Source organism: Carassius gibelio, chromosome A12 (assembly GCF_023724105.1).
Source record: "Carassius gibelio isolate Cgi1373 ecotype wild population from Czech Republic chromosome A12, carGib1.2-hapl.c, whole genome shotgun sequence".
NCBI lineage: Eukaryota > Metazoa > Chordata > Actinopteri > Cypriniformes > Cyprinidae > Carassius > Carassius gibelio.
In genome coordinates this window covers 8,688,120-8,703,817 of record NC_068382.1, presented here as the reverse complement: position 1 = coordinate 8,703,817, position 15,698 = coordinate 8,688,120, and the positions used below count along the sequence as shown (strand labels likewise).

Sequence of the window (15,698 nt, the reverse complement as noted above, 5' to 3'; positions counted from 1 at the left end):
AAACGATTAATCGCGATTAATCGCATCCAAAATAACGGTTTTGTTTATGTAATATATATGTATGTTCGCTGTGTGAATTTTTTATGTATATAGAAATTAACACACATACATTATATCTTTTGGAAATATGTACATGTATATACATTTAAATTTTTATATTTTACATTATGTATTCATTATATTTAATATACAAACATATTTTTTTCTTAAATATATACACGTATGTGTATGTGTTTGTATTTATATATATATATATATATATATATATATACAGTATACACTTATATATTATGTAAGGAAAAACTTTGCGGATGCGATTAATCATGATTAATCATTTGACAGCACTAATTAATACTTTTTGAAAACCATTACTTGTTTCTCCCTGATTTTGGGCTGCTTAATCCAAATATTGTGCTTCTTTTGTTTACTACACACTTTCTTACAGAATATGATGCATTTTGAAAAATGTTAACAACCATTTGTAAGGCTTAGAAGTCTTGTGTTCTCCCTTACTATTAAAAACTTCCATAAAGACATAATTCCTGTCAATTTCAGAGACAGATACAGCTGTTTGTTTAACTGTCTTCACATGTATGAATGTTTCTGAAGACATAACTTTATGCCTATTGTCACGATTTAAAACGTTTCCCATTTCTTTTCAGATTGAACATAGTGAGAAAATGTATTGATATTTTTGAATTAAGCATCATCAAATTAGTAAATTTGCAAATCAGCAGAAGATGCATGTCAGTTTTAAAATAACCAATTTTAGCAAATGTCCAAGAACCAGTTCAGTCGATCTGTTATATTTTTTTTACCATAAAATGCTCTTTAAAAACAAAAAAATCTGAAAACACCATGACAAAAGAGATTGCACATATAGATTATGATTGAAATTGATTGCAAATATTTTATTACACTCTACTATAGCTAGGCTACAATCCTGAAAAGTATGTGAAGTGCCTTTGGATGCCATTAAAGCAGGACCTTAACATGATTCAGCCCATCTGTCTCTGATCTGTTTATCCGTTTATGAAAAGTGATGCCTTTCATCCTTCTTATCCTCGCTTTTTGCACATTCTCGTCTCCTCAACTTCTCTTTGAACTTCATCCTGGGTCACCGTGAAACCTAAATATCAGCCTCTCACCCCTCAGCTTCTCCTCATGCTGTCCCTTACATAACCTTTTCTGGCATCATTCCCCACCCAAAAAAACAAACAGAGGAAAATAAATAAATAATATTAAAATCGGTATTAAGTTGCCCAAGGCCGAAGCTTCAGACTTAATCTCTTATGCAAACAGATTTGTGAAATTTGGGTACGATTTTTAGGATGAAACCATAAATTTATGTAACAGCAACAAGGTAAATCGTTAAAGGTCATGAATCTGTAACAACAAATAAAACAATAAAGGTGCAATACAGAAGGTTAATAACAGTTCTGTTTATCTTCTGAACATCTTGAAATCGTGTATGAAATCATTATGCTAACTTTAATGTTACTGCAGTCTGTGGATGAACAGCGTGACACTTCTGAAAAGAGAATTTTTCTGAGAAATTTCTATGAACAGTTCATGGAAAGGATTTACCATATGTTATTCTGAATTAACGCTCTTGTAGAAACAGCAGGGGTGCTTGGTTTAATCCTTATTTGCCTGCGGCTTGTGGAAACCGTCGCAATCAGGAGATGATCTCTTCAGATGAATCTATCATATGTTATTAGTATGAATGCAGTGTTGATATGGAAGATGTAAATGAAATACCATGCATTGAAGAAAAAATCTTAAAATCTTTCTCAAAATCTACAATTTTACAGTTATAAATTGATGACTTTTATATATGAAATAATACATATTTTCTATAGCCGTTCTGTGTGCTGTTTGAAAAGAACAGATTATGGATTAGGATTGTGTTGTTTATAATGTTCATTGGTTACAGTGAAAGATTGCATTACATTTAATGCTTTTTTTTTTTCAAATGTATTTTTTTTTTCAGTATAAATAATTGAAAAATGTGAAAATAAAAAAAAAGGAAAGAAAAAAAAGTAAAACAGGCAGAATTCCAAGTGTGACGCATTTCATTCAATTATATTTAGACACTTATGTTCTTTATGATATTTGTTTTTAGATCTGCTCATGATTTTTTATATCACGTTTTATTTATTAATGTATGCTTATTATTTTAGTGTCATGTGCAGATATTATATACAGTATTTATTTATTATTTGTTTTGTTGTCTTCCTACATCATAGCTCAATATAAGTCTACAGTAACCTTTACATCATCTTATGAGAAGACTGTTAGTCCTATGTAGATAATAAAGACTAATTTCATAGTTTAACATTCTTTTGTCATTTAACCTTTTATTTTATTTTGTTGGCTAACATTACATTTTTAATTTAAAGTATTAGGTTAGGTATGCTGAAAGTGTCATTTTAGTATCACTGAAATACTTTATTAATATTTTTTGTACTAGGTTTATGTTAATATTTTTTGTGTTCATTTAAATTTTACTTCAAGTTTTAGCAATTTCATTGTGTGTTTTGTCAGTTTATTCGTTTTTGTTATATTTCTTCATTGTTTTTCTTAACTATGAGTTGTATATTTTATTCAATTTTAGTACTTTAAACCAAGTATAAATGAGAAATGCTGCTGAATTTTTTTCTCTTTATAGGTTTATTTCAGTTAATGTTTATTTGATTTGAAATAATCTTTTTAAAAGGATTTTTTTTTTCAGTAACTGAAAAATCTACAAGCTGCCATGTCATAAATCCAGCAACACTGTGGATTCACAGCGAATTTCTGGCAAATCCCCAATATTTTGTACCTTATTAATTTAATTGATCAGGATATGTATTTGTACAGACACATGAAGGTAAGTGGAGCAGTTCATCCCTGTATTTCCTGTCTGAGTCTGATTGTTGATCAGTCTGATGTCATTCTAACCCCTCCCTCACACACTTACTCTCACACAGGGTACAAAACCCCTCAGGAGCCGAACCAGTCAACCAGAGGCCAACAGCAGTCTGAGGAGGAAGCTCGGTGAACACCAGGACAAGACTGCAACAGAAGAAAAGACCAAGAAATAAAGACCATTTTGATGAATTACACTCCAGACTGAGGGTAAGCATCTCCGTAAATATTATGCCTTTACTATGACAGTTTTGCTCCATTGATCTGTTATTCAAACATATCTGCTATAAATATTTATGCATTAAATGTATTAAAGTTGCAGGGTATTGTAAATCCTTGGTCATAACACCAGCTTCGGACTCACGTCGATCACAGACAGCTGCATCCTAATATTCACAGATATGACTGCATGCATCTTCTTACGGGGAGCAAAAATTGTAAGTACACTGAATATCTACATTAACAGTCATTAGAAGATATCTCTCAGATTTGTTTTCTTATAGTTTTTGCTTTTTTAACATTGTCCTTTTTTATAAACACAAGACAAAGTATCTGTTTACAGACAGATTTAAATACAAAAAAAAATGAATTTATAAAAAAAAACGGAATTCTTAGTTGTTATTATGTTTTGTAGTAAGCCTACATTATTTTTATTTTTTTATTATTAATGTTAGAATAATTATAGTTTATTCGTTTTTTATTTGTTTAGTTTTATAATAAAATAAAAGTCTAAACTGTCAAATGTAAAAATTATCATTAATGGATCTTTGTTGTATTACTTAATAATGTTATTCCATACTTGAATTATTTTATTAGTTTTATTATTTTTTTTTTTTTTTACTTTTATTAGTTTAATTTTACAACAACAACAACAACAAAAAAGTCTAAATATGAGGAAATGGAAATGCTGTGCAATTAGAAAACTGTCATTAATGGATTTCTGGATTATTATTATTTTAGTAGTTTTATTAGCTTTTATGTTTCAGTTTTTTATTATTATTATTATTGGTTTAGTTTTATTACATTTACATTTACATTTATTTATTTAGCTGACGCTTTTATCCAAAGCGACTTACAATTGCTATATATGTCAGAGGTCACACGCCTCTGGAGCAACTAGGGGTTAAGTGTCTTGCTCAGGGACACATTGGTGCCTCTCAGTGGTTTCGAACCCGGGTCTCTCACACCAAAGACATGCGTCTTATCCACTGCGCCAACACCACCACCAATTATTATAAATATTATTATATATCAAATGTCTAAATAGGAAACCCAGAAATGCTGTCATTAATGGATATGCATTGAATCAGTTGATTGTCCATGTTTGGCCTGATTCGGCAGACACATAATCGTCTTCAGCTCCACTAAACCAGGTGAAGAATTAGTCTGTCATCACACTAAACCCTTAGTAACACTCAGCCCATAAAACCTCTAATTCATCTGGAAATGGGAGGAACGTGCCATTGAGTGTTGTCTGCTTAATGGGATATATTACAATGCTTTAAAAGCAATCCTGCCATTAACAAAATGAATAAAACAGGCCTTTTAGATTAATCTGAAAGCAGACAACATGAAAGATGTTTGCGAGGCTTAACCTGTGGTTTTGGTTTTGCAGGACAGAGAATTGGCAGATGATGAAATTGAAGGTAAACACACCTGTCAGCTGTGATATCTGGATATTATCTCTACTAATGTCAAAGCTTCAACTGAACTCTTTAAAGATATTACTAATATTTTTAAAATAATGTTATTTTATCTATTAAACTTTATTTTACAGACACATTCGGTATTTGAGGAAGAAATGCATGACGATAAATATTAGAAGATTTTATTTATTTATTTATTTCATTAAGAGCAATTGTATGGCAATAAATATTTTCTGACAATCACATTAAGTATTTATTTATTTTACAGACAAATGATTTGAAACTATTGCAATAGGAAGATAATAAATATCGGAGAAAACAGTATTTTCAAAACTTTTTTTTTTGCATAATATTATTTTTAAGGACTGTATGTTGATAATTATTGTTAGACATTACAGGGATAATATTTATTCATTTTAATAAATCATTCTAATTAGCACTTCGTGGCATTAGGTTTATTATTGGATTGTAAAAGCGCATATATTTACCTTGATGAATGTTTCTTTGTTTATAGAGCTGAGAGAGGCATTTAATGAATTTGATAAAGATAAAGATGGTCTTATTAGCTGTAAGGACCTGGGAAACCTGATGAGGACCATGGGTTATATGCCGACCGAGATGGAGCTGATCGAGCTGGGCCAGAACATCAACATGAACCGTAAGTGACTTTAAGAAAAATGTTAAGTTGTCTTACTCAGAGCACTTGATTGGCACACAAAAAAATAAAGGAGGTGGGGGGATATAAGTATTCATGACCTATTTTTGCTTTTTCTTTGTCTCTCAGTGGGAGGGAGGGTCGACTTCGAAGACTTTGTGGAGTTAATGGCCCCAAAGCTTTTGGCTGAAACGGCAGGAATGATTGGTGTGAAGGAGCTGCGAGATGCTTTCAAAGAGGTGAGAGGGCAAGCTAAACTCAAACGTGTTGATCCACAATCACAAACAGTTAAGATTACTAAGTGGATTCGCCTAAATAGAAAGTGATGAAACTCTCACCTGGCTTCAGTCAACTCCGTTTGACCTGTTACCACAACATCAGTGATTCTCTGTCGGTGGGTTGTGCATGGAAAAACTATGCTAAATGCGGACGCCGCTGAGAACCAGTGGGCTAAATAACAAGCAACAGACATCTAATTTGCCATATTTTCATCAAAATATATATTTTTTCTCGTCTACAGTTCGATATGGATGGCGACGGCTCCATCACTACGGAGGAGCTGAGGTCCGCTATGAGTAAATTACTTGGAGAACACATGAACCACAGAGAGATTGATGCTGTCGTCCAAGAGGCGGATAATAACGGCGACGGTACGGTAGATTTCGAAGGTGAGAAATTACACTAATTTTCAATGCACGATAAATAAAGCATATAGAGACTCACACTTCCTACACATACGTGTGAAATGCTTTTCTGTGTTTTTTTCTCCTTCTTGCAGAATTTGTGAAGATGTTGTCAAGCTGCTGAGAACATCATCTTGTACTGGATGCTGCAGAGACATATATTCGACTGCACTCACAACAGCATATCTATAATATAATAGCAATGTACAGAAAGACTTCTTCCACCTACGAACTATGCAAAAATCTCAGGCTTTCAATGCAATACAGAGTAACTGATCTGAGAATTAGAAGTGCAATAATAAAGTGCAATATTTCTGTAAAATTATAAATGCAAGTCTAATATTATAATGCTTATGTATTTACATTATTTTTAATAAATATATGCTCAATAAAATACAAAATTAGGATATAAATGACATGGAGTGATGTTTTTTCTCTGTGTTTGTGAATGTGAAAGGCCTGGTTGCAGAATCAACCACTGAGTGTTTTTCTGAGATTATTTTACGGGCGATTATTTTTTAAGGTCACGCTGAACAACACATAATTACTGTATTTGCAGTTCTGTAAGATGTAGACATGAATATATTATAGGTAGTATTTTTATTTTTTAATTGTGTTCCGTACTTATTTAATGTGAGGTAGCAAAATCATTATAGAGCTCTACTTTCAATAATTTCAATTTTGAGAAATAGTTTTCTATTTATCTCACAAACTTTAGTTATAATCATGTCTACACTGCAAAACGTAGTGTTTACACTTTTTTTTATAAAAAGAAGATTCATGAGCATTAAGAACAGAAATACTGTGAATGAGTGAATACTGACTAACATAAACAATTCTGATTGGCTAATGCGTTCAAGAAATCAACAGACGTGTCTGTGATTGGCTACGTCGCTCAACGCTGAAAATACTCTTGAGCACAGACAAACTTTTGCCAAATCTCTTTTGCTAATATCCTGTTATTACAAGTAAGTGTGCTTAGCAGAAACGGGCCTTTAATGTAAGTACAGTACACAGAAATCATGTTTCAAAGTCTTAAGAGTTACTGAATCAAATGTCATAGTAACTGGGTTCAGTCTCCTAATCTTTATGAGTGAGACCCTCTGATTAACTGACCTCTGCTCTTCAGTACGGTCCACTACATCATTTCTATGAATGATGCTCGATCCAGCAGACTTCCAGTAACTGAATATTTCCATTAATCTGTTGATTCTCAGAAAAAAAGGGGAAAAAACAAATCTGTAACAGGCCATGTAGTCTATGTACTAGACCCCTGCAGGGAGCAGATGGTGAAGACTAGAAATCACTTTAAGGGAAACTTTCTTTGGAAGATTAAGGGGATAATAGAAGGATGATGGGAGATTTTGGACTGTGTATGAGCAAACTGATATACTGAAAATAATGGATATACACAAGACACGAGATGTGTGATTGAAATGGCATAATGAAGCATGCACTGATATAAAAACTCACTGCACAAGCTGATTTATTGAATTTGATCTCAAGCTGTTAAATAAAATACAATAAAATGGTGCTACAGTACTCCATAGGACATTATTTGAAGTCACATAATGAAAACTGTATATAACACGCATAAAAGTAAACATAATTGTTATAAGAATCATTAAAAAGGAGAACAAAATTTATTTAATAGACCAGTACTAGTGTATTCCTTAATTTTGTACGGAGTGGGCTAAATCGTCTGCACAATTAAAAATTTGTTCCCTCTATGTACTAAAATGTGCACACGATTACTATTGCGTTCACTCGATTTATAAATCGTGCGCACGATTTAGTACATTTGGGGAATTAATTAGTTAATTGTGTGCACAATTTATTAATTTTTTCTTGCATGTCTTGTTGTTCTGTTTTTTTTTTCATAAATATACATAATAAAATAAATAATAGACAAAATAAATAAATAAAATAGTGTTCCAAATAGTATTATCTGTATATAAAAGATATTATCTGGAGTAAAATAATACTAATGTTAATTATACAATTTAAAAAAAAAATTACACTTTTTAGACATTGCTTGATTTAATCACAGTTATTACTATTATTATCAATGGCAAAAATAAGAATAATAATGTTGCCATGGAATAAAAAAAGATAATAATAATATGGCAATGGATTTAAAAAAAAATAATGAAAACGTAATTGTGCTTTTTAATCTATTTCAGACATTTTTCCTCACAATTCCGAGTTTATTGATTTTTTTGTTGCCGATTCTCTTATCAGTTATTATAAAAATAGCTCAACATAAATGAACACATTTTACTCAAAATTAATAATAATAATAACTCTGCAATATAAAATGCTTATTGTTCTTTTAAAAAGCTGATAGATTTTGGATCCTGATACAAAGAGAACTGGCTCTGCTGCCACTTTAATTTCAAAATGGTTAAATATCATTGTGATGAATCTGCCTGACCGAGCCACTAATCACTGTCCCTCGTTCATACCAGTCTAAAACAAGGGGACAGGAATGACTAACAACTTCAAGAGAGACCTCGGGAAAAATGTAAATAAATATCACAAAACCCAGAATGATAGAGCTCGTGAAAATCAGACAGAAGAGAGAACGCCGCGTGATTAGTGAATGCTATGAAATCCCAAAACATCCTGGATCAGCCTGTTCTAGGGCTCTAATGAGAGAGAGAGAGAGAGAGAGAGAGAGAGAGAGAGAGAGCGAGAGAGTGAATAAAGAGAGAGATTGAGATGGATAAAGAAAGGATCAATGGAAGGCCACAGGATGAAAGTCATCAAGTGATATTAGAGTTTAAGAGTTGAAAACGAAGCGGGATTTTTCTGTGATTCCTCATGCATGAGACACCACAAATAAGATCAAACTTTGACAATGTAGCTAGAATTTGCAGATTTAAGGGTGAAGAAAATCCCGAGATGTAAGCCAGATATCTGAGAGAGCAAAAAGACCAAAAATAATCCACAGACCAAAAATAACAAGGACATGATCTCAGGATATGTGCTCATCTCTATTGTTGAGTTTCCTGCTGTTGTTAGGTTACTGTCTGTCTTTTGATGCTCATGGAAAGGGAGGAAACCTGCATGAGATACAAAAATTAAGTTTAGATAGACTTCCAGTTTATTTTTGATTAATTGAGTGCAGAGCACAAAATGAACAAAAAAATCGCTTTTTTGGCAATTTTCCATTTAAATGCAAAATAATAGCAGAAAGTGCTGTATTACAGTTACTAACATAAAGAAACATAAACATAAAGAAACTTCCATAATAAAGTGTTAAAAAGTATGGAAGCTCATTTTTTTTCATGGAATTAAAAAAAATATTTTTTCCTTGTAATTTCAGGTTTATATCGACTGTGACTTATATCTCACAATTCCGAATTTTCTTCTCTGAATTGTGTTAATATCTCAGAAAAAAAGCCTGAATTGTGAGAAAACTCAAAATTGTGAGAGAAGTTGAGATTTAAAGTTGCAATTACCTTGTTTTTTATTATATTTTATATTTTTTACATGTCCATGGCTTTTCATGAAGGAGACCTGAAAATGACAAAAGAGTTTAGAAAGTCCCTCCAGTCTTTCGCAATTCAGCAATCAGATGATGCAAAATCAACACATTTTGTGTTGCTTAAAGCTGCTTAAAATGATCCAGAATGATCCAAAACATAACCAACCAATGTTCAAAACAAGCGCCTTACTTTAGCTCGATTCACAATGGTTAACTTGAAATAAAGTTTTCTAATTTGAGAAGTACGGGTAGGTTTTCGCAGGAAATTCGAGCATGGCGCTGTGTCATTACATTACATCACATCATTTGGGTCATGGTGCAAATACAGGTTTTCAAACAGTGATGGTGTAATATTTGTAATATTAACTATCTGTATGCACTTAGGATTAAGTTTTGGCTTACTTGCTTGTACATATGTATAATTAATTGTTATTATAATAGTAAGTACATGTAACAAAATAACCACAAATGTTCCACAAAACTCAGTAAATTACTGCCACAAAATCAGCCAGTTTAATAACAAATAAATAAATAAATAAATACATTTGTAAAATCCTGTTTGAGGCATTTGGTTTTTTAATCAAAAAAGTCACACACACACATATTGTTTGAGCATCTGTATATTTAGGGTACACGTCCCACTCAGTGTATGTGGTTTGCAGAATAACTAGATTTGACCAAACAAACATATCAAAAATACTCCTTTGCATGAAAACAGCGGTTGTTGTTTTTGCTCGGCAGCTGGGATTGGAGGGCTTAGGTCACAAATTACCCAAAGTAAACTAACACCCCTTTTCCCTCGCACGCAGAATTACAGCACATCTGTCCTGCACAACTGCCCTCCGCTCTAGTCACGCTGTCTGGTGCCAAGACCAAGATTCATGCCCCAAAAGTGCTTGATTAAAATCTTATATAACACGTACTGCTTTTGGTGTCTCATCTGGAATCCAGCATGCTTTGTAATCTTACAGCTGGACTATATCTGCGAGACTCTCTTCATAGGAACAAAGAAACATTTAAGAAGCGTTTTGTGGTTGGAGAAGCACAAGCTTAGCTCCATGTGCACAAAGACAAGCTGATGAAGAACATGAGATCAAGTATAATCAGAGAGAGAACCAGTTGGGAGCAGAGATGATGGATCTATAACAGGAAAAAGAGAGTGTTTCATAGATACAGGACAGCAAATGATGAGGATTATACATTTATTTTGCACTTTTTTCACAATTTACAAAGACAGAAATGTAATAACAATAAATAAAATTAAACAGAAATCATGATCGCACACTCAGAGACAGCAGGTCAGACAGCAGCATTATTGGTTGATCAGGGTCATGACCTCTGACTCCATTCAGATTATTCATAACCCCCCCCCCCCCCCCCCCAGAATCCCATGAAATACACTAATGTAGCTATTGTAAGAAAACAATAATGTTAACATACATATAAAACAGTGATTTCTAAATTATTATTATTATTATGAGAATCATTATTATTAGGTATTATTCAATTATGTTTTAAATTCACAATTGTTTAATGCCCATTAGTATGCAATTTTATTTTAACAATGCAGAAAATTATGTTGTATGACATTGATTTTTATAACATTTATGATTAATCTTTGCTAGTTTATCTCTAATGCTTTTCTTTTTTTTTTTTTTTGTGACTGCGTTGTATCTTATGGACTTGGAATACATAAAAAAACTACAAGAACAAGAGTTTAACGCAGATGAAGGGAATCACGCAGCGCCAGGTGGATCCTGGGGAGAAATATGGGATGGAGGATCGAATAATTATACAAGTAGGAATATTTGTATAGATGAGTGTATTCGTGTTCAAGAATAGAAAATAGCAAAACAAGGGAAAAAATATTTTAAATAAACCATGACTTCATAATAGCAAATGTAGGGGGCGATATGCAATAATATGCAAAAAATAATAACAAAACAAAAGGAAGAAGATGAACGGAAATGACGTGCTACGCTACGCAATATTACGTTGACTGTCAGCTGCTGCTTCCGTTCGCTCGTGGAAGTTGCATTTCCAGTGAGTTTTTAATGTAATACAAGTTGTTTAATTTGCTTCGAGTAACATTGATATGCAGAGCGCTTTATAGAGTTTAGTGCAGCGCACTTCATCTGATGACTAATGATACAGCTATTAGTTCATAAATCAAGCCGCATATACATGTGAGATAATCAAATATGCTTTTGCATTTTATTCATATAAGCAACGTCTGTGTGTAAAATATTTCATTTTTAGGTGGTTTTGACTAAAATACTCCCTGAAAACATATTACTCTACTACTTTAGTTGAGGACATTATATTTTAGTTCATATATTATCCTGATGAGGAGAAATTCAAGAAGCATATGTATGAAAATTTGTATGCATTTTATTTTCTACATGCAACATCTGAGTGAAATTATATTATTATTTTAATTTTAATAATATAATCGTTTATTTCAATAATATAAATTTTATGGAAATAATAGAAGAAATAAATGTATTAATAAAATACATTAATAATTTACTAGTTTTTTATTATTATGAAAATAGATTACAATGCTTATTAGATTTTCTTTTATTAGGTAATTATATATGTAACATATATATGTTATGTCTGTAAATATTATTCACATTTTTAAGGTTTGGGCATGGTTTTGTTTTCTGACAACAAAGTTAAGTGACTTTAAATCTAAGTCTCTTTTAGCTGTGTTCTCCTAAAAGTCCTGTTCTTGGCACATTGCATGTCTGATGTTACAAACAAGTTTCTAAAAGTTCGATTTCTCTCTTTCTTTTACAGATTTTCCCTCCCTCATGTTCGGGACTTGTAGGGAATTCTCTGGAAGACTGTTCCATTTAGGCTTCAACCTCAGCTGCAGCATCTCCTTCAGAACCAGCACGTTTCACCCGATCACACAGCTTTCTTCTGTACATCGTTTGCTCCTTCGATCAGCGTCCGGTGTTCCTGTACTAAAGTCTGCTGGAGTCATTCGTTACCTGTCTGGTTTCCCCCATCCTACTGCAGACATGGATTTAAAGGGAGTGCTGGGGGTTCTCGAGCAGCTTGCTCCTCTGTCATTGGCTGAATCGTGGGATAACGTTGGGCTGTTGGTGGAACCCAGCAAACCCCGTCCAATCAGAACAATCCTTCTGACCAATGACCTGACCGTGGGCGTCATGGACGAAGCTGTAGCTCTGAATTGTGACCTCATTGTCTCATACCACCCGCCGCTCTTTCGCCCGTTCAAGCGCTTGCTTCAGAAGGACTGGAAGCAGCGCTTGGCCGTCAGAGCAATAGAGGCCGGTATTGCCATTTTCTCCCCGCACACTTCATGGGACAGCGTTGAAGGCGGCGTTAATGATTGGCTAGTTGGAGGAATGGGTAAGAACGTGTTTTATTCTTTAGGCTTGGTTGAAAGAGTCAGTTGTTTTTACATCATCTTCTATCTGCAGGAAGTGGAAAGGTGTCAGTATTAAGTCAAGCCCTCTCTAGCGGCCCGCAGAAACACAGACTTGAGTTCTCATGCGTGGGTGATGAACTAAACAGTCTTTTGGAGCAGCTGAGACACATCGAAGGCAGTGAAAACCTTCAGTGCTCCTCAGTAAGGTAAGCATACATCTGCATATAGTCATGTACATGAATGCATTGGTATTCATTGAATCAGTGCTCTATATTGATCTTCAGAAATGAAAGTGGAGAGCAGCAGGTGAACCTCATCTGTAACAGTTCAGCACTGACCGCTGCTGTGCAGACTCTGCTTTCAGATCCACATGCCAGCAGATCCCTGACCATCACACAAGTCCAACAGGTGAGCCCACATTAACCCTTTCAGCTCTACAGTTCCTTATTATTGTGGTGTCTGTCACACTGCTCATCTTTGACCTGAAAGTAAATGATTAGTTTCAGCAAGCACTCACTTAATTCATCAAAAGGGACAGTAAAGATATTATAATGTTACAAAAGATTGCTATTTGAAATAAATTGTTCTTTTGGCTTAATTATTAAGTGCAATCAAGTTGCAACTTCGTGTTAAGAGCAGTGAACTTCATTTGACCTCTTCGAGTATCTAACAGTAAAGAAATGAAGAAAAGTTAGGTAGAAGAAAGTGACAATTATAAAAACTTTTTTAATTTTTATGAAAATTAATTTTATTAATACATTTTATTCAGCAAGAATGCATCAAATTGATCATAGAGCGTAACAAAATATTTATATTTCAAATAAAAGCTGTTTTTTATTCATCAGAGAATCATAAAAACTGTTTTTATCAACATTGATAATAGTCATAAATGTGTCTTGAGCAGCAAATCAACATATCAGAATGATTTCTGACTGGAGTAATGATGCTGAAAATACAGCTTTGAGAAAACTGGAATAAATTACATTTTACAATATACTTGCATAGAAAACAGCTATTTTAAATTGTAATAATATTTCATAATATTACTGTTTTTAACTGTATTTTCGATCAAATAAATGCAGCCTTGGTGAACAGTAGAGACGTCTTTCAAAAAACATTCAAAACAACTTACCAACCACAAACCTTTACATCACAAATGGCACAAAAATAACAATGAACACAAAATGCTTGTGTTCCCCCCCAAAAAACGGCTATACAGCCCACAAAACAAGCTAATATTATGCATTACATTTATAATTGCATTAAACTGTATGATAGTGGAGATGAGGAACAGTGAATCTTGTCTACTGATAATCATAGCAGTTGAATGAAGGCGGAGCTGCATAATTAAGAGGCGGAGCCCCAGAGCACATGACACAGTTTTTAATGTTCTAAACACTGAAAAATAGTTTTTGGCTAGTAAATATTTCTGTTACCTAACTCTCTGTTGAAGTTGATGATAGAAATACATTAGTTTCACCTGCCTCGCATTTGTTCTCGAGGACATGGTAATTATTTCTTTCTTTGTTTCTGTGTCCTAGCCTCCTCTGTTGGGTTGTGGTCAGGGGCGACTCAGTGTTCTGGATGAGCCAGTGTCTGTTTCTACAGCAGTGCAGAACATGAAGACTCACTTGGGTTTGCCCCATTTGAGACTGGCTCTGGGGGACCAGCAGACATTAGGTGGAGTATGAGAGACGATCCACCTTATTCTTACCTTAAGACGTTTTTGAAGTGAATGCCAGGCTTCCTGTGTGAGACAAGGCCATTACACTGGGAAAAAAATGGTGTAGGATTGAGTTTTCACTCAGAAATTGATAGTACATTTGATAAATAATTACAAGGAAATGGCAAGTAACACATTAAATAAATGTGTAACCTTGAGGTATAAAGACCGAAAACAGTGTTTTCTTTATAAACGTGCTCCAATAATCTTTTTAAAGGTATGTTATTGATGATATTATAAGCTGGTATTTGTCATTATTTGAACGTATCGTCATAATCTTAAACAAGCTTATAGACTTTGTTATTGCTCTAGTTATTTAGCTACAGCAGCTACTTCATCTGAAGTCTCGCACATTCACAGAAGAACGATCAGACACCGAACAGTGGGATTATAGTCACCTGGAAAGAAATGAGGTCACTGAGTGCATTTGTGTGATGTTCTAGACTCTCTGGTGAAGACGGTTGCAGTGTGTGCGGGGTCCGGAGCGTCTGTCATTCAAGCCGTAAAAGCAGACCTTTACATCACCGGTACGTCACAAACGCCAAAAAACCGAGGTTCACTGATTTATTGAAGTCCAAGGATAAGAAAAAATGTATTTTCTGATTCTCAGGTGAGATGTCTCATCACGAGGTTCTAGATGCGGTTTCTAAAGGCACGAGTGTGATTCTCAGTGACCACAGCAACAGTGAGAGAGGCTTCCTGACCGTATTCAGACAGAGACTGAATGCACGCCTGGGCCACACGGTTACTGTGACCATCTCCCAAAAAGACCAAGATCCACTACAGGTGGTCTGATTTCATCCAATCGTACATTTAGTATTCAGAGCCGACTGGAAATATGAATATGAGTACTGTATATCATGAAAAAATGTCATCGTCTGACCTCGAAAGGGATAGTTCTGCCATCATTTACTCACCCTGAAGTTTCTCCATTGACTTGCATTCTATTTAATTTCCATCCTGTTGAACTTAATAGAGACCAGCAAGTGTTTGGTTACTTGCGTTCTTCAGAATATCTTCATTTGTGTTCAGCACAAGAAAGAAATTCATACAGGCTTGAGACAACTTAAGGGCGATTAAATTATGACACAATTTAAAAGTAAAGGTTGTGAATGTAAAAGTAACATTGTCCTATAAACAAACAAAATAAACTTCATTATGACAAATTCTTTTCATAGTTGTTATTTT

The 15,698-nt window shown here is 33.9% G+C and overlaps 2 protein-coding genes across 4 annotated transcripts; both read left to right on the top strand.

The window, feature by feature from the left end:
• Nucleotides 1-2,959: 2,959 nt before the first annotated feature.
• Nucleotides 2,960-6,310, top strand: cabp5a (calcium binding protein 5a). Its single transcript, XM_052611062.1, has 7 exons — nt 2,960-3,120; nt 3,227-3,347; nt 4,526-4,556; nt 5,071-5,214; nt 5,341-5,450; nt 5,732-5,879; nt 5,990-6,310. Exons 2-7 carry the CDS (start codon nt 3,312-3,314, stop codon nt 6,016-6,018), a joined length of 498 nt encoding a protein of 165 aa, XP_052467022.1. The 5' UTR covers nt 2,960-3,120; nt 3,227-3,311; the 3' UTR covers nt 6,019-6,310.
• Nucleotides 6,311-11,350: 5,040 nt separating this feature from the next.
• Nucleotides 11,351-15,679, top strand: nif3l1 (NIF3 NGG1 interacting factor 3-like 1 (S. cerevisiae)). 3 transcript variants are annotated; one of them, XM_052611051.1, is made up of 7 exons: nt 11,351-11,427; nt 12,187-12,768; nt 12,840-12,993; nt 13,072-13,195; nt 14,329-14,467; nt 14,954-15,037; nt 15,121-15,679. In XM_052611051.1, exons 1-7 carry the CDS (start codon nt 11,352-11,354, stop codon nt 15,303-15,305), a joined length of 1,344 nt encoding a protein of 447 aa, XP_052467011.1. In that variant the 5' UTR covers nt 11,351; the 3' UTR covers nt 15,306-15,679. The 3 variants fall into 3 exon arrangements, with proteins under 3 accessions (XP_052467011.1, XP_052467013.1, XP_052467012.1); XM_052611053.1 differs by having other exon boundaries at nt 11,393-11,440; XM_052611052.1 differs by having other exon boundaries at nt 11,422-11,570.
• Nucleotides 15,680-15,698: the final 19 nt, after the last annotated feature.